The sequence below is a fragment of the Phaenicophaeus curvirostris genome, chromosome 8, assembly GCF_032191515.1.
Source record: "Phaenicophaeus curvirostris isolate KB17595 chromosome 8, BPBGC_Pcur_1.0, whole genome shotgun sequence".
In the NCBI taxonomy this organism is placed as follows: Eukaryota; Metazoa; Chordata; class Aves; order Cuculiformes; family Cuculidae; genus Phaenicophaeus; species Phaenicophaeus curvirostris.
The window spans coordinates 10377276-10404564 of record NC_091399.1 but is presented as its reverse complement, the minus strand read 5'-3'; the positions used below and the strand labels follow the sequence as shown (position 1 = coordinate 10404564).

The following is a 27289-nucleotide window of genomic DNA, read 5'->3' as shown; positions in this document are numbered from 1 at the left end:
AGAAGTTTTTTTCAACCCAGAAGACTTCTGATCAACAACAAGAACATATACAAAAGGAGACAGCTATACAGACAGAGATAAATAATACATTACATGACAGAAATGTAAAGTAGAATGACTTTACCTACCATGTGGAGAATATATTCTTAAATTAATAGGAATTGAAGAAATGCCTTTGTTCATTCCCGTTATTCTATCTGTTTCTACTTCAATTTCCTGACGAACTTCATCAAAATCAGTAAACTTTCTCCCTTTGCAATGTAGGAATTCAGCATACTCTGTGAAAAACACCAATAGCAACTCTGTATTTCACAAGCTTATAGATGTGGACACCCACTTTCAAGCCCCCAGTATTCTTTAGATGTGTAAGCACAAAAGGATGTCATCATCAATGTCAGGAAGGCATTATATATAAACACATGCTCAGGATACGACTGCACAGATGAAAACCAGTCTGCAATAAGAAAGGGTTAGTTAAAGAGTCAAACAGACTGGGTATGATTTGCTGTTTTTATCTTCAGCACGTCATCTTCTGGAACAACCTGAAAGATTCAAATAGATACCATTTACATTAACAGACTAAGGAAGAGATTGTGAATCAGATTCTGAGGTTTTATTTTTATGTTTGCCAGTAATATATCAAAAAATTGAATACAAGGAATTCAAGTTCTATATCATAAAAAATAATTGGCATTTGTTTTTGAAATCCACGTCACAAATTATTTTAACAAAGGAGTTCTGTACATTTTTATAAGTTCGTTCTAAAAATAAGATAAATTAAAAACACTGTAATGGTTTTTAAACACAACTCCTCATTTCCTAAAGACTTCTTGTAGTTGAAATCCAAACCACGCCTACAAAGTTTGTAAAAGCTTTTATAGTTACAGCTGCAATTTTGCTGAAGTGGGAGAAAACAAGGAATTCTTAAGTCTTCAATATCATACTACTTGCCCTCTTACCTTAAAAGAGCATCACCTATGAATCAGGGATAGATAAACTCTGATTTGTTAAACTCCAACTTGACACCAGGTCCCTGTTTTGACTCTTTAATCCAAATACTAACAACTGCATCCTTCTGAATTTCCTGCCCTAAAATTATGTAAGAAGCAGCACAACTCAGGATTCTGAAACTGGAGTTTCTTGCTTCAAACACGATGAAACAGAACACAAAGATGTATCTCACATAGCAAGGCTGTAATCAGAAATAAGAGCACAAGTGGTGATCACAGACAGAAGCTTACACCCTGCCCCAACAAGGTCTAGGCATCAGTACAGGAGGAAGGCTGGACAGAGCTGTGTATATTCATTTAATACCACAATCAAGGCCTGATCTCCAAGTTCCATTTAGATGTTTTACCCAAGAAAACGTTTCTTGGTAAGAAGCCCTCATACATCAGGGCAAAGAGCTTGTTTGGTACTCAAAGAAAGAACAGCAGCTCAAGAGACCTGATCAGAAAATATGGATTAATAAAGGGCCTTACATATCATTACTGAGGTCTGTTTCCCAAAAATCACTTCAGAATCACAGAAACATAGAATCACCAGGTTGGAAAAGACCCACTGGATCATCGAGTCCTACCATGCCCCTCAGAGCCTTGTCCACTTGTCCCTTAAAAACCTCCAGGGAAGGTGAATCAACCACCTCCCTGGGCAGCCTGTTCCAGTGCCCAATGACCCTTTCTGTGAAAAATTTTTTCCTAATGTCCAGCCTAAACCTCCCCTGGCGGAGCTTGAGGCCATTCCTCTTTGTCCTGTCCCCTGTCACTTGGGAGAAGAAGCCAGCACCCTCCTCCCCACAACTTCCTTTCAGGTACTTGTAAAGAGCCATAAGGTCTCCCCTCAGCCTCCTCTTCTCCAGGCTAAACACCCCCAGCTCTCTCAGCCGCTCCTCATAAGACCTGTTCTCCAGCCCCTTCACCAGCTTTGTTGCTCTTCTCTGGACTCATTCCAGAGCCTCAACATCCTTCTTGTGGTGAGGGGCCCAGAACTGAACACAGTACTCAAGGAGCGGTCTCACCAGTGCCGAGTACAGAGGGAGAAGAACCTCCATGGACCTGCTGGCCACACCGTTTCTGATACAAGCCAAGACGCCACTGGCCTTCTTGGCCACCTGGGCACACTGCTGGCTCATGTTCAGTCGGCTGTCAACCAACACCCCCAGGTCCCTCTCCTCCAGGCAGCTTTCTAGACAGACTTCTCCTAGTCTGTAGCCCTGCATAGGGTTGTTATGCCCCAAGTGCAGGACCCGGCATTTGGCCTTGTTAAACTTCATGCCATTGGTCTCAGGCCAGCAGTCCAGCCTGTTCAGACCCCTTTGCAGAGCCTCCCGACCCTCCAGCGGATCCACAATTCCACCCAGCTTAGTGTCATCTCCAAACTGGCTAAGGGTGCACTCAATGCTTTCATCCAGGTCACTGATAAAGACATTGAACAGGGCTGGACTGAGCCCAGGGGACACCACTTGTGACCGGTCTCCAGCTGGAGTTAACTCCATTTCCCACCACTCTCTGGGCCCGGCCATCCAACCAGTTTTCCACCCAGGAGAGTGTGCGCCTCTCCAGGCCAGAGGCTGACAGTTTCTCAAGCAGAATGCTGTGAGAAACTGTGTCAAAGGCTTTACTGAAGTCCAGGAAGATACATCCACAGCCTTTCCCTCATCCAGTAGCTGAGTCACTTTGTCACAGAAGGTAATCAGGTTAGTTTGGCAAGATCTGCCTTTCGTGAACCTGTGTTGACTGGGCCTGATCACCTGATTCTCTTGCATGTGCTTCATGATAGCACTCAATATCACCTGCTCCATGACTTTTTCTGGCACTGAGGTCAGACTGACAGGCCTGGAGTTCCCTGGATCCTCCCTGTGACCCTTCTTGTAGACGGGCAACATCATCAGCCTCCAGTCCAGGGGAACTTCCCCAGGCAGCCAGGATTGCTGGAAGATGATGGAAAGGGGTTTGGCAAGCACATCCGCCAGCTCCTTCAATACTCTTGGATGGACCCCATCTGGCCCCCTAGACTTGTGGGTGTCTAATTGGGCAAGCAAGTCTCTAACCACCTCCTCTTGGATCAAGGGGCTTTGATCTGCTCAAGCTCCTGGGGATGTACACAGAGTGAACAACTTTCCTTACTATTAAAGACTGAGGCAAAGAAGGAATTAAGTACCTCAGCCTTGTCCTCATCCTTTGTCACAGTTGTTCCCTTTGCATCCAAAAAAGACTGGACACTGTCCCTTTTACTATTGATGCATTTATAGAAAGATTTTGACTTTGTTGACAGACCTGTTGACAGATAGATAGATAGACAGACACACAGTCAAAACCACACAGGAAATCATGACAACAGTTGAAGCTAACTGAAAGCCAAAAGGGAGAGAGAGGAAGGGAAAAAGAACAATGACCTTTCTGCGCAACAATACCATAATCCCTCCAGATTCAAAGGACATGGAACCCCACCCCTGTTAAGGCAAAAATAATACACATCTTATTTTTAAAATAAGGGACAACCTAGCAAAAACCTCCATCTTCCTTTTGATAACTTAAGAATATCTTGTATTCCTTTTTAGGTCTAGCAGCAAAATTACAATAAATAGGGGTTGTTATCTTTCTTGTCAACTATTAATTAAAAAACACATGGAATATTCAAAAATTTCAAAGTGAAAGATAGTATTGTGCACAAAATAAAATATCTCAGTTGTTCCAGCACATTTGACAATTCACATTTGTAAGATTTGTTACCTTGGAAGCTGGAAAACTGCTACCTACTGAAAAAAAAAAGCTGACAAGTGGTTCTTATTTTATCCCAGCTCTTCATGCACTGCTTCTGGCACTAAATAAATTGTATTCTCAGTTACATTTTTTCTTTCCAGTGGTTCATTGGATTTTCTCAGAAAAATATTTCAAAATTCAACAATTAATACTTAGTGCCTAATTGTAATCAATTGACTGACACAGCTGATAATCAAGGAAACTTTTCTTCTTGTTCTGCTTAACACTCAGGACAGAAACAGTTCCTGTCTGAAATGGCTTCAAGGTAACTCAAATGAAAACATTTACGATGTTTTAGCTGTGTTAATATTTATCAATAGCCCATTCCTCCCAGTGACATCTATGGTCCACCAGTTCTCAAGGAAGAGACTTTACAATGGCTCATAACATGAGGTGCCACACACAGCCTACCGGAATGAAAGTTCAAAGGAACAAGCAGCGTTTTGTTTTGCTCCTTTCAGCCTCAGCCTGTCGTTGGCAATGATGCCATTAGCTACACTGCATACACATAGGCTTAACGCAATATTCAGTTTTCAGCTTGCATACAGAGAAGATAAATAAAACTGCATAAACTGAAGTTACATTAAGAACAACTAGATATAAAATTAACACATTGTCTTGGCATGTGGAATACTTTGTTTTTCATCAGACTCGTCCAAATCAACTTGGAAAATGAAATTAAAAAGCTATCACAGCATAGTTCTCTTTAGAGCATCCAACCACAAGTGTCACAATAAGTGATTATTTCTCTCTTCAGTTTTGATTACACTAGACAAATACAAACAAGCATTATGGGATAGCGCTTTTGAAAATGCTCCTTGTTTTTCCTGCGAGTTATTTCCCTGCACCTTTATGACTTCATCTAGCACAAAGTTATGTTGTTATTAACAATAGATGTCATTGTTGTTTTCAAACCATTTAAATTACATACATACTTGAGATCTTTGATAAATCCACCTCTAAGCTAAAGAGAGCTGAGCTAGGTATGCCACCTGATAAGACACGGAACAACCCTTAGAAACACTTGAGACAATTTAAAAACCTTTACTGAACCCAAGATTAAAGACACCTACCACATCTTTATTTACAAGCCTGTTCCCCTGTAATAAACAAAAAAAAAATAGACTGATACAATGGGTGGCTTTTTCCCTTGATGAATTTGTGTTGGCTGATATTCATGTCAAGTTCCTTTCAGATTGTTAGTTAATAACTAATTACAGATTTCTTTTTCCTAAAAATTAACTTTGACTGATTTTTTCTGTAACTTTTATTTATTATCTTTTTGAAGATGGGCAAATACAGAGCCATTTTCCAGCCTTTCAGTGAAGGGATTCCACCTTTCCTGTTGTCACTGATCATCCACTTGAGATCAAGGAAAAAAAGCCTTCCAGACAGAACCACTTGTAAAATCGAGTACTGGGGGTATGATTCCTTGGTCCCACCATGAGCTGTTGCCCATGCCCCACTTAAGGATGCCGAGGGGAGAACTGGCTAAACTCTAAAGGCCAGTGGGCCAGACCTCCACAGTCACTGTGCTGCAGAGAGCTCAGGCCACTCCAGGCACTGTTACAATACACACACATGCAGACAACAGCAAGGAAGACTTGCAGCCTCTGTAAGGTTACACTAACAGCTTAAATCCAGGTGCCAGACTGGCAACGCCCTCCCTTTCTTCCAGCACAGCAGCCCTATTTGGGTGATGAGCCTTTCTCTACCTCAAGAAGGAGTTCACCAGTCATGACCACCTTTTCCCAATGGTGACATCACATTTTAACTTTTCTGATACGCAACTCCCACACCTTTACTGGTCTCCACAGCATCCCTGTTTGCCATCTGAATAAGCAGCAGCCAGCGAGGGGACCGAGACAGCTGCAGCCACTGCCTTCCTCCCCTCCCTGCAAAGCACCCATTGGTCCTGCCGCACCTTTCTATTCAAGTTTTTGCCCTTGAAGACCTCCAAATGCCTTCCTGCAGATGAAGGCTGGAAGATCATTTGAGTTAGTCAAAATAACCAATCTAAATTACTTTTATAATTTTTTCATTTCTGTTAGAGGGTTGGTTTTGCCACCAGGTGGCAATAAAAGACGAGTATGCTAGAGGAGCAACCTCGTAACACCAGATCCCTGTATTAAAGCTCAGCAAATTCTATAGAAGACAGCATCTACAAGACATCACAAAAAAGACACAGTGTCTTTTGAACCTTATGGTGATTTACTTCCCGCTTAAGTGTTCTAATTAACAGAACTAAAACAAATGTGGATACTGCATATGACTCATCTAGAAACTGGATAATGGAAAATGGATAATGATTTTCAAAATCTGTTATCTGCTGCTTCTTTAGCAAAGAAACTGAAACAAGACCAGGAGAAAACCTGAAATTCCTCCAAAAATAGTGAACAAAATTAGGAAAGCAACCCTCTGAGAGCCAAGATGTTTTAACTTGTAAATAACTCATAAGAGGATTTATATGGAATCATAGAACGGTTTGGGTTGTAAGAGACCTTAAAGCTCGTCCAGTTCCAACCCCCTGCGATGGACAGGGACACCTCCCACTGGATCAGGTTGCTCCAAGCATCATCCAACCTGGCCTTGAAAACTTCCAGGGATGGGGCAGCCACTTCTCTAAGGCAACCTGTTCCAGTGCCTCACCACCCTCACAGGAAAATATCTCTTCCTAAGATGTTATCTAAATCTCCCCTCTTTCAGCTTAAAACCATTCCCCTTATCCTATCCCTGCACTCCCTGATCAAGAGCTTCTCCCGAGCTTTCCTGGAGCCCCTTTCAGTACTGGAAGCTGCTCTAAGGTCTCCCTGGCGCCTTCCCCACGCTGAAAACACCAACTCTCTCAGCCTGCCCTCGTAGGGGAAGTGCTCTGGCCCTCAGGTCATCTCCATGGCCTCCTCTGGCCTCACTCCAACAGACAGATCCATGCCCTTCCTGTGCTGAGGGCTCAAACAGCAGCCAATGTATTTTTAACAAAGAGATGACCTACAACAGAGCCTTCACTCATAACCTAAGTACATTTTTTGTTTTCACTGCTATTTAAAAAGGTCTCAAGAAATCTAGATAAATTATTCCACTTCCACAGGAAGGAGATAGCACAGCAAGATGAAAAACAAGTTGTCTAAGATTAGACAGAATGTATGGCAGCAGAAAAAAAAGAAAAAAAAAAACCTCTCAAGACCTTCTCAGTCGTTTCAAGCTATTGCCTTCCCAAAGCCTATTCAGCAGCACCATTTAAAACTATCTATTAACTCCTACAAGAATTATTTAATCTTCCTGATGTATTGGCTCAAAGAAGCACCAAGCATACTGAAAGCTGCGAAACAAAAACTCAGAATGTTTAAGAAACGGGTTTTAATATATAAATTGAGGCACATCAACTCAAGGAAGAAAAAAAAAAACCAGCTCACAGTCCTCCTTAACGAAATTATGGTAACACATGACAAACCGGTACAGGTTAGCATGTTTACTAGTAAAACTTGCAGAGAGCTGAAATGGAACTGAATACCGTATGCAGAATTTAGTTACATTGCTCCAAGACCACTGAAAACTAACACAGCCTTGAAATTCCTGTCGCAGCTCAGCTGTGAGTTAGATCTTAAAGACATACGGGGAAGAAACCTTCTAGAAGAACAGCTACAGGAATTCACAATGCATTCCTCATCCTGAAAAGGACTAATGGGTAGAAAAAGTCAGAGACCAGCACCCTACATTCATTGGAACTTGTTGAAATATCAGTTTAGTATTTAGAACAAACGCTTTCTGGTCAGAGAGATTGAGCTCCCTCAATCTCAGGCAGATGTAGTCAAATACAGAAAGAACAGCATATATTTTGCCTGAATTCAGACATCAGACTCACCAAATAAACTGCTTCCACATCCAGCTTCTCACCCAGGAAAAGCCCAGTGGAATTCCTCCCAGGTACCTCCTCTGGATGGCAAAGCTGATTTACCATAGCTGCCAGGTAAAAACTGCTATTCAGCCTCCCAGCTAACAGCACCCTGTCCACACCTGCACCTGCTAACCATGAAACCGCACCTTCCCAAGTGGGACTACTTTCACCAAATCCATTCTCTACTGCGAGCTCCTTCAGAAACTAGCAATAGCAAAGGCACCACAGTCTGGTTAGACCTGACACTAAACATTCCCAGCACTGTGGAATTGCCCAGGGCCAGGAGAGAAGAATATCAAGCTGCACTTGGATAACATGGCATGCTTGACATCAGTTGGGAACTATTTGTTAGTTGTGACTTCTAGGTGGTGTTTACATGGTTCAAATCTGTCTTCCAGCAAGACATGGTATATGCCACTTCCGTAAAAGAAGAACAACTGATCTGAAAACATGAGGTGAAGACTAAGAAAGAAAAATTGTGACCCTGCCTGCAGGACTGCCAAAGAACTACTTTGGGAAGAGTATTAGCCCTGCTGCAAGAAGAAAGCCACCTTGGCTTCACAAGGTGGAGATTGGTCCCCCCCACTCCTTTAGCCAGTACAGTAATTTATTGGATACAGGCTACATTTACAATTTCATTTGAAATGCAGCTGGGAAGCCCCAAGAGAGACTCAAAGTAGGATAGTCAAGAACGAATCAGTCCTCCAGAGGACTGTAAATTATTTTTAACATTCACACTTTGATTTTTTTTCTATGCTACCAGGTATATCTCATATTGTCAAAACCAGAGAAAAATAGTCACAACTATTAAAAGACTGACTTGTTAGTTGCAATGTTTAATTAAAACCTTTGTCTTTGCCTCCAAGATTTCAGCAGAATACAGTATTTGCATGGATGTGGAAGTGCAAACGCCATAAAGCCATTTCGGAATTGTATCGCTGCCACCAAAATATGTCAGTGATTAAAGGAGGATTAAAGGAGTCAAGAGAGATCCTAGCATTAGAGATCCAGCTACAGCAGCAAGAATCTGATACACTCCTCTAACCACTTTTGATAACATTTTAGATAATTATGGACTTAATAAAAATCAGTCCAGCATCTGCTTCCTGCAAAAGAACATTGTGCTTCTTTAAGTGCTTTTCTTTATTTTCATTTTTAAAATTAGTTCAGAAAGATAAAGGTGGCTTCAAAGACAAAGCTATTTGGAATTTCACCTCCAAAAACAACAACAAGGGAATAAAGTTTAAAGAAAGTAACAAAATAATTAAAGCCTGCATTTTAAAGATCTTGACATTGAAGCCCGAACAAGAAACGCACAGCATTTCCCAAAGGGAGAAATATGCCCTGACATCCAGGAAACACAAAATCAGGTGGAAGGTCTGTTCTCAGAATTTTTAAAGTTTTTGTTGTGCCATTTAAGTTATAATGAAGAACTACTTCCCAGCAGAAAGGTACTTGTACAAAACCTAGAGGCTTGCCTACAGCTGGCAATACTATGTGAGCAAATTAATAGGGAAAACAGAAAGAGGGAAAAGCCCTTTCCTTGCCCTCTTAACCAAGTAACATTGATGACTTTAGGAAACAAGGTGATACAGATCAGCTGGGGTAAGTTTAGGATGGATATCTAAGAATAAGTATTTAACTAGCTGAGGGGAGAGTGTAGGAGTTCACTTACTACTCTATATCTCCCCACAGTTAGGAGCGCCAGCTCAGAGCTCAATTCTTTCCTTCCTTCTGCTCTAACATGGTGCTGGATTCTCCATAGCTAGGCTTATTCCTGCATTTCCACAAGCTCTGTTAGAAAGCAAAAGCCAGATATGCAGAAATGGCAAGTATTCATATCTCCATCTAAAACGATCTTCGTCTTTCAATAGATATAAAGCACTATACACATACTACACACTCAAAAATCCTGACACTTCTAAGCTGAGCATACTGAAATACTGGATTCCACAGTTTTTTCCTTTCTCTTCCAAAGTATAACCACTATGGAAAACTTCATAGAGACACTAAATGTGCTTTACAAGCACCCGTTCAGAAAAAAAATGGGAGCCCAGGCAGACAGAAGGGTACCTTCCTGCTGAGCAACAAAAAGACCTTTTAGGGAAAAAATGCATACAAAAACTTAATTGCATCTCATACACAGGGACAGACTAAAGTTCTGCGGGCAGCTTCAACTTTGTTTCTTCCCCTGTTTCATCGTGTTACGTTATTTAAAGAGCACTTTTTATTTTTATATGCTGTTTTGAGATGTTGCTTCATTTGATTTTATTATCTTAAGTAAAAGTCATAGTAAACTAGTGACTTTGTTGCTTACATTGGTTTAGAAGCAACAACAGCACAAAAAAAACTTAGATGATGGACAACTACAGCTGCTTTTCTGTACGCTAGGGAACTGAGCTACACCATAGCAGATTAAGTGATGTATGTACTAAAGGAAATAAGGGCCTTTGGCAATATCTCACCCTCTGGCAATTAGTTAAAGAAACTTTGTGAAGTGAAAACGGAGAGAGAGGCTTACGCCGCTATGAGCGAGAATCAGGACAATACTGGCAGTACCTCCGCATCTGCGTTCAGTGAAAATTCCGAGCACTCAACACCCCCTGAGCACTCCATGTTCAGACAAGATTTTGAAAAGATGATGAAAAAACTGGAAGAAATTCATATTCGTCAGGAGAAGGGAAGTTGCCTGCCAGAACCGCCTCCAGCGGACTATCCTGGAGAGTCTTCACGCCCCGAACTGACTGCTCTGCTCCAAGTGCCGACAGGGTTTGATACTGTGGGAACTGCCGGGGGGGCGAGGTGTCAGGGGCCGGGAGCGCGCTGGCAGGGGGTAATATGGGATGCAGTTTTAGGAGGGGTAACTATGGAAGTTTATCCTGTTGTTAGCAGAATGACAAACACATAACCACACTAGGAGGTTATATGTGGTGCTTTATTTCGAGGCCCCGGGAACCAGGGGTACACACCCAGATCTGGTTCCAAAGACCGTCACATCGCGTCCGCTTTTTATTCTCTAAAAGTTTTGCAATCTATTGTATATTCAACAGGTTACTTCATTATCTAATACATATGCATAGGTAGGTTACTTCATCGCCTTATTGCGACATCAGTCTCTATTGCGCCTGCGTGGCCCCCTCTGGGGGTCATCCTGATGAAGTAAATAGTCTTCCTCAGATGAAGTAAGTAGTCTTCCTCGCATTGTCTTTATTACTTCTTGTTCTTTTGGCAAACTCGTCGATTTTTCTTGGCTGGACCCGCACTTATCTCCACTTGACCGCTCAGGTATATCTTTCTTGCCTCCTGAAACCTATTCTTCTGTCTTTCACAAGATTTATGATGGTCTTTTGGCTGTTGCAGGTATATGTTCTACTTGGGTAGGGTAGCTAGTACGTACTTTTCCTAAGCACACCTGGATTCTATTTGTCACATGAGGTCCTTTGAGCAAGTACCTTGGGGTCTGTTGCTAGGATACGTTAAGAATCAACAGAATCATGCAGTTTTTACATTCAGTCTTAGTTCTTGATTAGTCGATGATCAGTGTTTATCCTACTTTAAGTGTAACTTTCCTAACACTGTTTTACTTCATACACAAACGGGAGGTAGCGAGTGGGATCCATTTGATTGGAAATTGTTAAAAGAAGTTAAGGCTGCTTGCACGCAGTACGGTTTGCAATCGCCGTTTACACAAAGTCTTTTAGATTTTATATTTACGGGTCATACCTTCTGTCCTGCAGATATTTGACAACTAGTCATGTTGATCTTGTCCCCCTCCCAACGTCTTGCTTTTTATCATGGGAGCATTTGTGTGATCGGGAAGCGGACGCTTATTGTTGGGATGAGAGGGCGCTGCCTCATCATGCCCCTGAGCTCTGACCCCTGTTCGAAACAGAGGTTGCTTATGAGGGAGAGGATAGGATTAGAGTTTCTCAGCAAAAATTTGAGGGACCTTACAGTCCAAGAATTCTTTCGCTGTTGGATGCAGCCCCAGAGTCCGAGCGGGTGGCTCGAGCGGGTCCTGTTGGTGAAACAGAAGGCATCACATTGCCGCTTTTAAACGGCAGTGGGGGGTGTCATGAGGCTGGTTTTTCTCGTTCGGAGCACGAGGCTCATTGTTTTTGGGAGGAGGGGGTGGTGAAATCGGATCATATTCCCGATTCTGATCCCGAACTCCAACCCCTGATCATTATTAATGACGGGGTGGCAGAACCTGATCTTGCTCTTGATGCAGATCCTGACTTCAAACTCCAACCCCCAATCGTTATTGATAAGGGGGAGAAGTCTGAAACCTCTATTGTAGGGAAAGCAAATGCATGTGCCCTAAGGGAGCTGGCTGGATTGCAGGAGCCTGAGGGAGCACTGTGCTTTGTGATTCAAGCAGGATTCTGCTGGGGTAGAGGAAATAGATTTTGGGAGCAGAATGATGAGATTGAAATCCCTATTCCTGGAATAGGAGAGGGGTTTCCCCGATATTTAATGCCTGACCTGCCCCTATCTGACCTACGTTGGTCGGCAAAAAAGCGGCAGCCCCCAGACAAAAGCTGCGCCCCCACTCGAGAAAAGAAAATGCCTGCAGCCGCTTGGACAAAGGGACTAATAGCCGCTACTATAGCTCCCTTTGGAAAGCGGACCAGCTCCACCAGGCTGAGAAAACTAGCGGAGCTATCGTTAGCCGAGCCAAAAAGCAGCCAGTGGGCTTACTTTGCACTGCTCACAAAAAACAGACAAGGGGATTTATTGGCTACTTTCTCCCTCAGCAAATCAAGATACTGCCCAGGGGAGCCTGTCCAGGGGAGCCTCCCAAATTTAGAGAGGCATCCCTTACTTAAAAAAAACCCAAACCTCACTTAATCTATATGCATGGGTAGCCACCAATGCCCATGAAAAGGACTACAAAATAAATACACGGTGGATTGGTAGCATTATTAAGACGAAACGTGTTGTCTCAAATGGGGACATGTTTGGTATCAAATTTTGGGGAGCGACCACTGATGGGCAGCCAGACAAGCCCGTACTAAAACTTAAATGGCTCGTTGAATCTCCTGTATGGGTCAATCAGTGCCTGCTATCTCATGATAGGCTGCAGATAGTGACACAATTAGTCGATGAGCAACTACAGGCAGGGCATATAGTACCTTCAACCAGCCCATGGAACACTCCAATTTTTACTATTCTGAAAAAATCGGGAAAATGGCATTTGTTACACGACCTTAGGGCAATTAATGCCGTTATGCAGAATATGGGGGCGTTACAACCTGGCCTACCATCTCCAGTAATGATACCCAAGGATTGGAATTTGTTTATAGTGGACCTGAAAGATTGTTTTTTCACAATCTCATTGCATCCAGAAGATTCGGAAAAGTTTGCTTTCTCTGTCCCAGCTATTAACAAGCAGGAACCTGCAAAGTGCTTTCAATGGGTAGTATTACCCCAAGGCATGAAAAGCTCTCTGACGATATTTCAGAATTTTGTTGCTTGGGCATTGCAACCTTTTAGACAAAAATATCCCTTCTTATTGGTGTATCATTACATGGATGATATATTAGTGGCTGGAGAGCATTTGGAAGCTAATCGGGTATTAACAGACTTAAAATGTATGCTAGAACAAAAGGGTTTGAAAATAGCTCCAGAAAAAATACAAAAATCATCTCCGTGGAATTATTTGGGGTGGCAAATAACCAATGACATAGTGAAGACCCAGAAGGTGACTATACATACTAATATAAAAACGTTGACTGATGTCCAAAAGTTAATAGGAGATATCCAGTGGGTCCGACCACTGACAGGAATTACAAATGATGATCTTCAGCCGTTAATGGAGTTGTTACAAGCCACTTGTTCAGCAGATGACAAACGACAATTAACTGATAACCAGAAGGAAGCCTTGAACAAAATCATAGAAAAAATTTTAAAAGCTAATGTAACTCGTTATGTGGCAGATAAGCCCTTGGAGCTAGTATTGGTTACCTCTGGTCAAGATCGAAAACATCCTTTGTGTCTGTTGGGACAGACAGAACAAAAGTTTCAGATTTTAGAATGGATATTTTTACTGTATCAGCCAAAAAATACTGTGGTCACTAGACTGGAACTTTTTGGTCAATTGATAATGAAGGGTAGGAAGAGGTGTCTAGAACTATCTGGAACTGAGCCTTTCCAAATTTATTTACCAATTAACAAAGGATATTTAGAGTGGCTTATGGAACATTCGTATGACATAGCAATTGCATTAGCAGGCTTTACGGGAGATATTACTAACACGTTTCCATCTAGTAAAATTTTACCTTTAATACAGAACCAAACCTTTGAACAGGTACCAAAGCGTCCAGAAACACCGGTGGGAGGTGTAACATTTTTCACAGATGCTGGCAAAAAGTCTGGGAGGGCCGCTATTACATGGCAGACGCAAGGAAAATGGAATCATAAGCTATTGACCATACAATCAGGTGACTTGTTACAAACAATGGAGCTACGAGCAGTGGTATGGGTATTTCAACAATATACATCACAGCCTATTAATATAGTTTCTGACTCATTATATGTTGTGGGCACAGTTTGTAAAATAGAATGAACCATGATAAGAGAAGTTAAAAATACGGTGTTACATGCCTTACTGTTGCCATTGCTATACCTGTTGGAGTAACGAAAGCATAAGTATTTTATTACTCATATACATAGTCATCAGCCTAATTTTGGTTTGGTGATGGGGAATAATCATGCTGATTGCCTTGTTGCCACAATTTGGAATGATCCCCGAACAAATCTCTTTTTGCAAGCCAAAGCCTCGCAGGAATTTTTTCACCAAAGTGCTAAGGTACTTAAACGTCAATTTAATATTCCTCTGTCTGATGTACAAGGTATAATTAACTCTTGTCCGGACTGACAAAAACAGGGTATGGGCTTAGGGTTTGGAGTAAACTCTAGGGGACTTCAAGCCTTACAATTATGGCAAATGGACGTGACCCATATTCCAGAGTTTGGGTGATTGAAGTATGTACATGTTTCTGTGGATACATTTTCTATGGCTTTATGGGCCACAGCACAGACTGGGGAATCTGCAAAACATGTGATTAAACATATGTACGCGGCGATAATGGCTTTGGGGATACCTCAGGCAATCAAAACGGATAACGGTCTGGCTTATGTTTCTCAAAAATTTAAACATTTTTGTGTTCAATGGGGAATCCATCATTATACAGGCATCCCACATTCCCCAACAGGTCAAGCAATCACTGAACGCTCCCATGCAACCCTGAAGTCACTTTTGCAAAAACAAAAAGGGGGAGATGTATTGCCCCCTAGTGAACGACTTGCAAAAGAGACTTGTGTGTTGAATTTTTTGCGTTTACTAGTCCTCCTATTGTAATCCATCATCGTTCGCTGGAGTCAGGATTGAATAATCAAGACCAGCAAGGTATCAAGGTACAATACAAAGACTGGGACCCAGGTGAATGGAAAGGACCTGTTGAACTAAAAATGACAGGAAGAGGTTATGCTTGTGTCTTAACAGATACTGGACCTCGCTGGGTGCCACAAAAGTGGATCAAGCCCTGGAAAGAACGGAAGACGACGGAGCAAGAGGACGTCACATCTAGGGGGGTCTTTTTACAGAAAAGGGAATTTGGAATAACGGTTCTGAAAAGGCTCTCCCACCCGGATATTTCCTAATCTGCGGTGACAGAGCATGGGGCGGAATACCCAGCAAACCAGTTGGTGGACCTTGTTATTTGGGAAAGTTAACGTTGTTTACACCGAGTATACAATACGTTTTTGGAGTTTTGAGGAAAAATTTTTCACCGGCTTATTAGCCCCAGGAGTTGCAGCTCTTGAAGCTGTGTCACAAGTCAAGAAAATGGCTTGTTGGAGCGTTAAAGCAAGGATTGTTTATCTTGATTGCCATTATTGTAGTGTTAAGTGTTTTGATGCTTTTAATGGTGCTTGGGTCAAAAAGAAAACTTGCTCAAAAAGAAAACGGGGGAATTGATGGGTGGCTACAGCATTTAATGAGCAGCCCAAGCACTGAGGCTGGGTGGAGTTGGGAAGCCTTAGCCAGGGTTATAAAAGGTTATAACGACTCTGTTGTGTTATGTAAATTAGGAAGCTGGCTGTTGAAGGCCGGCTAAGGTTAAACAATTTATAAAAGCAGAACGAACCCAAATAAAGCGGCTTCACTTGGATCACATTGATCGTTGTGTGTGGTCCCATTTCTTCCGTCGTCACAATTAAGTGCCCCTTGGAAAAGTTGAAAGTGGTGAATTCTAATGAAAGATCTTGATACGTCACCTAGCTCAGTGGCACACATATACCGCATTTTTATTTATGACCAAATAAATACCCAGAAGCCTTTTCTCCCCCAGTCTGCCTTCTGCTCTACTTAGTGCAGTGAGCCCAACAAAAAAAGACAAGTCACAAAAAGCAATCAAAACATATTAATACATCAAAGCTGATTTTGAAAACACTTTGCATGTTCCTGAACAGCTTCAAGTCTGATCCTGTAATAAATTTAGTATGTGTGCTAGGATTGAGATTTCACTGCTTTCCCAGATAGGACAATGAGATCAACTGGTCTTGAGCATACAGTTTTGAAGCAGCAGGCTTTTGTTCCAGACAGTTGAGTTGCACCTTTCTTCACAAGGCTTAAGTTTTCCTGGAATATTTTTCCCTGCTGAAGTACATCAGCACTTTGTCTAGGCATTAAACCAAAAAGAGAGAGAGGTTACCTGTTTTTGCAGTGATGAGCTGTAAGACCAATGGTCGCCTTGTTACAATTCCAGAACCTCGCGGAAGAAAATCCCTGCAAACAAAAAATAAATGTTTACTACTCAGAAAGCACTGTCCAATTTTATAAGAAATTGGACTAATTTGGAGCTTCTTGTATACCTTCAGCTGCAATGAAAATGGAAAGTTGGTGGGGATGGATTTACTGCTATAAAGTAGGGCTGTTAAATGTTAGTTTGGGATGGCAGTAGGTCATTAGACAAATATGTATTAAAACTAAATTACTGTCTTGAGGCACTACCAATTCTCCTTCTTCATGACCATTGTATATAACACCTCAAAACTCATTTTGCACAGTAAGACTATCTGAAACCACACCCATGTTTACTGGGCTCTCTAAATTAACACGTCCTCACCCTGTGCTTGATTTGAAGAGGAAATGGGCATATGAACACATGAACTGTCACACCCCACACAAAAGCTCTGACCAAACCAAATTACCAGCACTCCACACCTGCTCTTTCACACACTTAACTTCTGCCAGATCAAATCCCCAAATAACTTGCCCAGCAATGCATTTGCCCGGACGTTTTTCATAGAATCCTAGAATGATTTGGGCTGGAAGGGACCTTTAAAGTACATCCCGTCCATGCCCCCTACAGAAGCAGGGATATCTTCAACTCTATCAGGTTGCTCAGAGCCCTGTCCAACCTGACCTTGGAATGTTACCATGGACGGGGCATCCACTACCTTCCTGGGCAACCAGGGATAGTGTCTCACCACTCTCACTGTAAGCAATTTCTTCCTTATATCCAGTCTAAATCTATCCTCTCTTGGTTTAAAATCATTACGCTCTGCTCTGTCACAACAGGCCCTGAGTGAATGCTGAACCCTAGAAAGAGTCTGGAACAGCAGGAAGGAGTCTCCTTGGACCAGAAAGCAAGCAATAAAGCAAAGAGAAACTCTGTCATGCATCCCCATGATCCTTTCCATGCCTCCAAAGACAGAGAGATGGCCTATACAATGGAAACCCTACAAAAACTTGGAACCAACTGTTAGTTACAAAACCAGTGATCAGAAACCCAAAGCAAAAAAACAGACCTTTTTTCCCAGGGTCTTCCTTAATTGCTACACCTATTAAACTCATACAAAGCTTGAGATGAGGTTCAGTGAGGGGCTTTGAAGAGCACAGCCTGCAAATAAGCATCTTTACAAGAATAAAATTCAGAGGTTAACAGTTTCACAATCAGCTTTAGCTCACTGAAATCCTCTGCTTTTTCCTGCTTTATCAGGGATGCTGCACCTCCTCCGTGCCTGCTGTAGCACCACTGCTAACTCACCTCTCCAGCTTAGGTGAAAAGCAATCCAGAAAACAGTTAGGGTGTGAATTTCCAGTCAAATGGCAGAGCTGATCTGGGTAGCCATTCTGTCACATACACTAGCGCCAGTATGAAGGGCGAGGCTGGAATTTGCAGCGTGTTTGGAAGAGGTGGGGAGAAGGACACAAGAATCAAAACAAGAAGATACAGCCCTGTCATCCCTTTAGACAGAGCTGCTTAGGTGGGGCTGCTCAAGCCACTTGAGGAACCACATCTTACCTATAATCATTGTGTACCTCCATATGTGTTAATTAATTGATGTCTGATTTTAGCAGTTACTTTAAGGCAGCACAGAAACCTACAAGGTTTAAAACAAACCTGGACAGTAAATCTATGAATACTTATTTGTGCAAATCAGAGGATATTAGGTCTGAGGAGTCCCTGGTCAAGACATGCTCAGGAATGTAACAATAGTGAACATTTTTCCATAAGCATCAACAAGGTAACAGAACTTTGGCTGCCTGCAGAAGAGAAATATGGCAACCCTACCCATGATACAAGCTCTGAAGATTTCCTTCCTAACCTAACATCTAGGCACAGAAAAACGGAAATAAAAAGATCACGTAAGTGAGCAGTTCTAAGGCTCTGAGGAACAGGACTGGCTGCCAGCTGTGTCCATACTCTTTTAGAAGTCCACAGCATTTTGAACAGAACAATGTTAATTTCTAGATAAAATAAAAGCTTCGCTTTCTCAGTATCTGTTCATGTGTGCTTACAGTGTGATTACTCTGCAAACTGAAGCTAAAGCACACCATAAAATGAGAGGTTGCTCAAACTCAGGTGAGCTCATTTACTTCTATACTCAGATATAGATCTGCAGGCAAAAGTACAATTAATCAGGAATTCAAGTAATCTCTAAACCAAAAATAATGCAAGAACATCACAACTACTGATTTATATGAGCTGCAACATTTAAGAATACTTGAGATGGCAACAGGGTACAAGATCTACCTTAGAGAGATGCTGAAGGCATTGTCTATCACAATTTCAGTACCTACTAACAGAGAGAAACCTGTGTCTCAGTAAGTGTCACTTTTAATAGAAACCTATCTACTTCTCTGTATGCACTGAAATGAAAGCAGCCCAGGATGTAGAAAACTCCTGTTGAGATGGCAGTTTCATACATTTATTTTTCAAGCATTTCAGATCTTTTAAAAAAATAAATAAAACCTTTTTCCATCAAGAAGCTAAAGGGAACTTCCATTCAGGACAAACTGATCACACAAAACAAAGCAGCATCCTCAACAGCACTACATGCATCAGTAAAATGCTTCTTAGGGAGTCAAAGGCTGAAAAGACTTATTGATTTTCTGCTTCAGAGTAAGCACATTCAGAGATGAAGAACACTGGATTAATGCAAATCCTTGTTACATGACACTGACCTTCCCTCAACATCAAAATTGGAGAGAAATGTGGCAATTTTCCTTCAGATGGGTCTCTTAACATGTCCAAAACAGACAGCATCCGATAACCCTCTCTATCTAAAAAATCGGTTATTGTCAAAAAGAGCATCGGCTTCAAGCAAGCATCAGCAGAGAGAGACTCTTGTGCAGTGAGAGGGTGACCTGTGCTGACCACATAAGGAGCTTAAACACTGTGCAGTGGGAGAGCACTAGGCTTCTGCTTCAAATATACAGTTTGATGTGGAAAAAATGACAAAAAAATGAGGCTAAAAAGGGGTTGACGGGGAGAGTTCAGGAGAAATCTTCCCCCCATTAACTGCTGAAATGGGTAAGTTACCTCTATGGAAAAGGCATCGACCTCAACCTGATAAATCTGCCCCCAAAGGGACAGGGAAATACTTTTGTTCTAACCATTTGAAGTTTCAGTTTAGCCACAAGGCAATAGCATCTGTGCACTTTCTCTGCACAGCCCAAATCCGATGTCACAAATAAATACACAAACTCTCCTTGTAGAAAAAGGCAGTTAAACACACAGAAGCCTAAGTCAAAGCTGAGACATAACTTGCTTTTTTTTTTTTATTTCATTAAATGTAAGACCACATTACAACTCTATCAGCAAGCGAATCTGATTAAATATTGTACAACTGCTTCTGCAGAAACACTGCAGAAAAGATGGATGCAGGTCTTCCCTCCTCCCCTCCCAGCCCCAATATGGACAAATTTCTACACAGGGTTTGTTAATGGTGGCAAAAAAAAAAAAAAGAAACAAACAACAAAAAAAAAACAACCCCAAAAAAACAGTGTATGAGGAATGGCCCCACACCCTCATTTTTCCCTAAAACATCTAACTAAATGGCTTCTTGAAGAAGAAAAGAAAGCAAAGCTCAAAGCTTCAGCAGCAAGTATATAATAATAGGACAGAACACAGCAAAGTCACAAAGTTTCCTTCTGGCTAAAAGGACTGTGTGCCTCCATCCCAGTGGCACACCTCAGTTTGAGACACTTTTCCAAGCCTTGTGGCTAGTGTCTACAGATCCATTTAGGGAGAGCTGGGAGGAAAATCACAATCAGAGCTGAAGCAGCTGCAAAGAAAACCACCTCAAAAGGACATGCCTGGGAATTTGTGCACAAAGACAGTGACAAGACAAAAGGCTGCCTTCTGCAGTGGGGGAGTGAGCCTGTGGGTACCTGCAAGGGTATTGAATAACAAGGTGCTGGAAACAATGATGAAACACGCTGTGCAGGAATAAATTTGGAAATGGAAGATGTGCTCCTTTAAAAGACGTGCATCCTACATTAAGAAGCAAACCGCTTTTACATCTTTATTCTCAGAATATTTCAAGCAAAAGGTGCTCTGCTGGTAACAGCTACAGCAGCTCAGCTGCAACTCTGCTGTGGCAGGACAGCCTGGAGCCCGGCAGCAAAGCCCATCCAGTGCTGCCTCAGCAGTACTGAATACATCAAATGCAAAGGCAGCCAGCTCTTCCAGAACATCACTTCAGCAACACATCCACCCTAGAATGCATTCATCTGTTAGAATACCATTCAATATTTTCAAGAGGAAAATATTTTTAGGGCCAAATAATTTTTACCCTAAAAGGTATGAAATTACTCATGTCTTACCACACAACATACACTACACTGTCTTCACTCTTTACAGCAAGGTCTGACACATAAAAGAAATGAGACCATGTAACATTTTATTTAACAACTTAAGAAAATCAGCTACAATCCTCTTCACACCAGTTCCCTTCAGAGCTGACACATGGCTGCATTGATGCAGTCAACATTCAGAACATTTTCTGAAGGGCTGCTGAGGGTCTCCTTCAGTTTTGCTTTCAGATGGTCTACTGACAAGAAATGGGTTCCTCTGAGCACTGACTGGATCTTTGGGATCTCCTCACTATCTGCCTCAGTCAGTAACTGAAAAGTTTCCGTCATGGATTTCTTCAGTTTTACAAGACACTTGATGTTAACTCACTGTTTGCTCTTGCATGGTGACAGTTCTTGACCAAGGGTAAGAAAATATCTGTACTTGAACACGTCCACTGGTACCGAGTGAAGCAATTGAGCTGAGCCTTGTCTCACTGTGACAGACTAGAACATCCTCTTTACCCATATCTCTGTCTCTCCCCTCCCATTCTTGGTTCCCAAGCTACAGCATTAGTCTCAGGTAAATTGTGTTGGACATACAGCCCACTTCCAGTATCAGAGATCTGGACAAATATCTACTGAAATGTCATTTAATGTATAAATGTATAAATCTGACTTTCTAAAACCCAGGTCTCAAAAAACTGATGCCACAGGACAGTGAAAGAAGTTACCAATGTCCATGCTATCACCTTAGAAGATTAGAAGAACCAGATAGTCAGGGGCCAGATCTTTGGTACAGTATACAACTTCACTGTAAGGCAAAAAAGGAAGTGTCTGTGTTGTCTTTCTGTTATCATATCACATCACCCTCTCTGACTGACATTCAGGAAGCAAATAAGCTGAAAAAGTAATAAGGCAAATCATTAATGGGAAGAGACACATGGAAAAAATGGGAATACCCTTTCAATTTTCAGACAGGGCAGAAGCTATAGCGAAGTGCTGAAAGGCAAATCAGCCAGGGGCTCCTTCAGAGCAGCTGCCTTATTATAAGGCAGACTTAAAGTTTCCAAAGAAAAGAGTGTGTATGGAACAAACAAAATTTAAACATCATGTGCCCTGAGGGGATTTCCAGGTAGGGGAGAAGCTTTCATTTAGGAGCTCTCAAGCACACCAGCAGTGTTTATTATGTTAAAAAAGGAGAAAACAGAAGAATCCCCAGTTTGCGTGAAGAGCAATGATGCACCACCATGTAAACTTTAATTCTGGTTTCAAGTGAGAAACTTGAATCTGCTTTGGTCTGCCAGTACAGCGCTGAGAAATGTTCTGCACTTTGATCAGCTCCATGGCCAGAACTGTATGGGATAAATGGTGATTAATTTACACTTATAACAATATAATTAATTCATATAAAACATAGGGGGAATCTAGGAAATCAAATACTGGTGAAAAATGCCAATGATGAGACAGTAACTGCATTAATTAAATAGCTGGAAACAACTAAAACTGATAGTGATGAATTGTCAAAAACATCAGAACAGGAGTCATAATTCTCTTACAGAAGAGCATAAATGAGCCATCTGAATCTACTTCATTTTTCCAAACAACATTGGTTCAGTTACTTATCATAGAATCATTGAGATTGGAAAAAACCTCTAAGACAGTGCAACTGTCAGCCCAACATCACCATGCCTACTAAACCATGTCCCCAAGTGCCACATCTACACACTTTTTGAACCCCGCAAGGGATGGAGAGTGCGCACTTCCCTGGGCAGCCTCTTCCAATGCTTCACTACTCTTTTGGTAAAGAAATATTTCCTAATATCCAATTTAAACCTCCGCTGGTGCAACTTGAGGACATTTCCTCTCATCTCATCACATGTTACTTGGGAAAAGAGACCAACACTCACATTGCTACCACCTCCTTTCATGGAGCTGCAGAGAGCAATGAAGTGTCCCCTCATCCTCCTCTTCTCCAGGCTAAACAATCTTGTAGAAGTTTTCCCACTAGCCTAGCCTCAAGCACAGAAAGGCCATATCCCATGGGTGCTCACACCAACCACACCAACCACACTGTATACAACAGCCTTTGTTCCCAACATCTGCCATGGACTGCAATGCAGTTTCAATTGCAATAGGAAAGAATTGTGCCAAAAGCCAACAGCTTTCCTAGACTTCTTTCCATCCCAGTGTTTATTACACAACTCCAGCCTGGCACCCGAGGAGCCCTGCTAGCACCCATGGTTTGCACCGGCTGCTGAACTAAGAAGGCACTGTTTAATAGTGCACAGCAACACGTGTCAAGACAGGCAAACATCTCTCAGTGCTATGGCGAATGGACGCTGTCCAAAAGTACTGCTAAAGGCTTTTGGGTTTCTTGCATTGATCACATTCTGCCTCAAAGTGCTACAAAAGAACAAAGGCATGGTCCAGTGCAAGCCTACAGAAGAGAGACAATTGACAACATCTAACTTCTTCCCTCAGGTTCACTTCTTCAAACCCGTGAGCTCAAACCAGTTAATATATAACTAAAGAATTCTTAACCCTAAAAATACACATCTGAAGACCTGTTTTGGCAGATGTGTTCATTCCACCTCGCCAGTTGTATCAGAGATAATAAATAACAGCCCATTGTTGGACATGATATATTTATATATAGACAAATTATACATACATATTGTTAAAGTATTGTACACGCGAATTTTAAAGTAGTGAATTAGCTTAAGCAACAATTTTTAGCCAGCTTGCAGTGAGAAAGTATGTGGGTGTTTGTACTTAACTAGGCAGATAACAGGCAGGGAATTGGATAAAAAAGTAGAAAAGTTAGAAAAGTGTTTGGAACTGCCTGCTATTTACAAGAACCTGAAGCACAGCTGAAGGAGCATCAGTACTCAGGAAAGGTGTTATAGGAATAGGGCATGGTGTCATAATCACTGTTAGTGTGGGACAAACAAGTTGACACTGAGCCTGCTCACACGCTGGCCACATGAGGAGTGGGTGATGTTGCTCACCCTTTTTCCAAGAGGAAGATAAAAGGTGCTGGGCTGGATAGGTGGAGTGGAGAAGAATATATGCATGTCCCTGAAGCTGCAGCACTTCTGAGCACTATGCTACATCTCCTTCTCCTAGAATCCTAGAATCATAGAATAACCAGGTTGGAAGAGACCCACCGGATCATCGAGTCCAACCATTCCTATCAAACACTAAACCACGCCTCTTAGCACCTTGTCCACCCGTGCCTTAAACACCTCCAGGGAAAGTGAATCAACCACCTCCCTGGGCAGCCTGTTCCAGTGCCCAATGATCCTTTCTGTGAAAAATTTTTTCCTAATGTCCAGCCTAAACCTCCCCTGGCAGAGCTTGAGGCCATTCCCTCTTGTCCTGACCCCTGTCACTTGGGAGAAGAGGCCAGCACCCTCCTCTCTACAACCTCCTTTCAGGTAGTTATAGACAGCAATGAGGTCTCCCCTCAGCCTCCTCTTCTCCAGGCTAAACAACCCCAGCTCTCTCAGCTGTTCCTCATAAGACCTGTTCTCCAGCCCCTTCACCAGCTTTGCTGCTCTTCTCTGGACTCGTTCCAGAGCCTCAACATCCTTCTTGTGGTGAGGGGCCCAGAACTGAACAAAGATTTGAGCAGCGGTCTCACCAGTGCTGAGTACAGAGGGAGAATAACCTCCCTGGACCTGCTGGCCACACCGTTTCTGATACAAGCCAAGATGCCATTGGCCTTCTTGGCCACCTGGGCACACTGCTGGCTCATGGTCAGTCCCTGTCAACCAACACCCCCAGGTCCCTCTCCTCCAGGCAGCTTTCTAGACAGACGTCTCCTAGTCTGTAGCACTGCATAGGGTTGTTATGCCCCAAGTGCAGGACCCGGCATTTGGCCTTGTTAAACCTCATGCCATTGGACTCTGCCCAGCGGTCCAGCCTGTTCAGATCCTTTGGAACCTCCCTTCCCTCCAGCAGATCCATGCTTCCACCCAGCTTAATGTCGTCTGCAAACTTGCTAAGGGTGCACTCGATGCCTTCATCCAGGTCATTGAACAAGACATTGAACAGGGCTGGACCCAGCACTGAGCCCTGGGGAACCCCACTTGTCACTGGCCTCCAGCTGGATTTCACACTATTTCCCACCACTCTCTGGGCCCAGCCATCCAACCAGTTTTCCACCCAGGAGAGTGTGCGCCTCTCCAGGCCAGAGGCTGACAGTTTCTCAAGCAGAATGCTGTGAGAAACTGTGTCAAAGGCTTTACTGAAGTCCAGGAAGATACATCCACAGCCTTTCCCTCATCCAGCAGCCCAGTCACTTTGTCATAGAAGGCAATCAGGTTAGTTTGGCAAGACCTGCCTTTTGTGAATCCATCTTGACTGGGCCTGATCACCTGATTCTCTTGCATGTGCTTCATGATAGCACTCAATATCACCTGCTCCATGACTTTCCCTGGCACTGAGGTCAGACTAACAGGCACTCAATCTTAACCCACAGGCACTCAATCTCCTCATCACCACAATCCATCTCAATGGAGTCCAACTCCTCCCTTACAAAGAGGGCTACCCCACCTCCTCTCCTACCCTTCCTATCCCGCCTGAAGAGTTTGTACCCCACCACAGCTGTACTCCAGTTATATTAGTTGTCCCACCACGCTTCCGTGATGGCAACGACATCATAGGCTCCTTGCCCTACGACAGCTTCCAGCTCTTCCTTCTTATTTCCCATGCTTCGTGCATTGGTGTAAATGCACTTCAGCTGAGCTGCCGAGCCTTCAGCCCTCTTAGAGGGAACAGAGTTCGTTCCCAATTGCCTGGTAACTGGAGTAGCTAGCACCAGAGTGCCCGTATCTCCCTTAGCACCCCAGGGTGTGTTCTTCCCCACTTTCTGTGTGGTGAGGTACTGGTGGTCCTCACCAGCACACCCTCTCCCAATCACCAATTCCCCACGTCCAGGCTCATTCCTGTCTAGCCTGGGCTCAACCCCCTCCCCCTTCACATCTAGTTTAAAGCTTGATTTATGAGCTTGGCTAGGTTTCTAGCAAGGGCTTTAGTCCCCCTAGGAGATCCATGTGTCCCATCCTTAGCAAGAAAGCCTGGGGGCGCGTGAGCCATCCCATGATCAAAGAAGCCAAAGCCTCTCTCCTCACACCAGGTTCGGATCCAGGCATTAATCGAACTCTTCTTCCTGGCTTCCCGCTCCTCTCTATTTAGCCTTGGAATGGAGCAGAATACTACTTGTGCCCCAGAGCCCTCCATCATTTTCCCAATGGCCCTGAAGTCATTCTTGATGGTTTTGGTCTTTTTGTTTACTAGACCATCGTTACCAGTTTGGACTACTATCAGAGGATAGTAGTCTGTCTTGTGGACCAGGGAAGGAAGTTTTCTAGCTACCTCCTTCACTGATGCCCCCAGTAAGCTGTAGACCTCTCTGTGGAGCGGGTCCGGTCTGCAAATGGGTCCCTCCGTTCCTTTTAGGAGGGAGTCCCCTACAACAATCACCCTCCTCTTCTTCTTGATAGAGGATGTTTTTATCTTTTTCTGAGGATGGTGCAGCCTAGGGAAGGATTCTAGGCTGTGGGAGCCATCATCCTCATCCTGAGGGCTGGATTCCACCTGGAGCACCTGCTACTTGTTCACCAGGGGGATCTGGGGTTTTGCTGTCTGGGTGAGGGGAGCAGGTTTCTTTCGTCTGGCAGGAACTTGCTGCCATCTCCTGCTGGGCAAAATGGCACCATTTGGCAAGTCAGCAAGTTTATAAGTTTTTATGTAGTCAGGTGTAATAGGTTATTTGAACAATAACACATATATGATTGAACATTGATTTAGTGGTCCTGTCTTTGCACACTGATATCTATAGACGAACCTTATACACCAGTTCTTGCTCCTGTATTCACCACCACCACAGAGGACCCAGCAACAGAGCCTTCACACACTTTTGCTCTCTACAAAGCAATGGGAAACATAATTTGCATTTAAGCAGAAGCTTTCTTCAGCATTAAATTCATAATGTCAAGTGAAGTACTTTCTTAGAGGAAGCTTGTCATCACTGACACTGGATATCACTGTATTCACTCTTCCCTAGCGGCTTTGGAAGCACAGTTCCCCTGCTCTCCAAACAACAGTACAAAGATGAACCTGAGACTCATTTTCAAGACATCACAAAAGCTTTAAGGCACTGCCTCTGTCAACCACATCTGCCTTGATGTTCTCAATCACATAATGAGGGGGTTTTTTCAGTAATAAAGTAGTATACATCGCTTTCTACATCATGCTTATATTTGGCTACATATGCTCTTCCTAACTGGCTCAAAATACAGAGACCAGTTCTTATTATCAGTCACCACTTGATCCCTCACCTCCCTTCATTAGTTACAGAGGAGTAAACACTTTTTGTTTTGGCACAATGTCTGTCAGTCAAGGAAGTCTCCCACAGTTTTGTTGAATGACTGCAAAACTTCAGCCTAACATAATGGGGCTCACATGAAGATGTACAAAATAATTAAGCCTCTTTATTGAACACCAATGATATCTATCTTAATTATCAGGCAAGCTAAA

The 27289-nt window shown here is 42.8% G+C and overlaps 1 protein-coding gene across 10 annotated transcripts in view; it reads right to left on the bottom strand.

Moving 5' to 3' along the window:
- DNM3 (dynamin 3) overlaps positions 1–27289 on the bottom strand; it is a 194127-nt gene that overhangs the window by 156876 nt on the left and 9962 nt on the right. For all 10 annotated transcript variants that reach the window (XR_011337866.1, XM_069862400.1, XM_069862394.1 and 7 more), the window contains exons 2-3: positions 16374–16447; positions 129–278 (exon numbers count right to left, since the gene is read on the bottom strand). Coding sequence is in view for 9 of the 10 variants with exons in the window: in XM_069862400.1 (XP_069718501.1) it covers positions 129–278; positions 16374–16447 (224 nt within the window). In the remaining variant the exon portion in view is untranslated. The remainder of the gene's footprint in view (positions 1–128; positions 279–16373; positions 16448–27289) is intronic.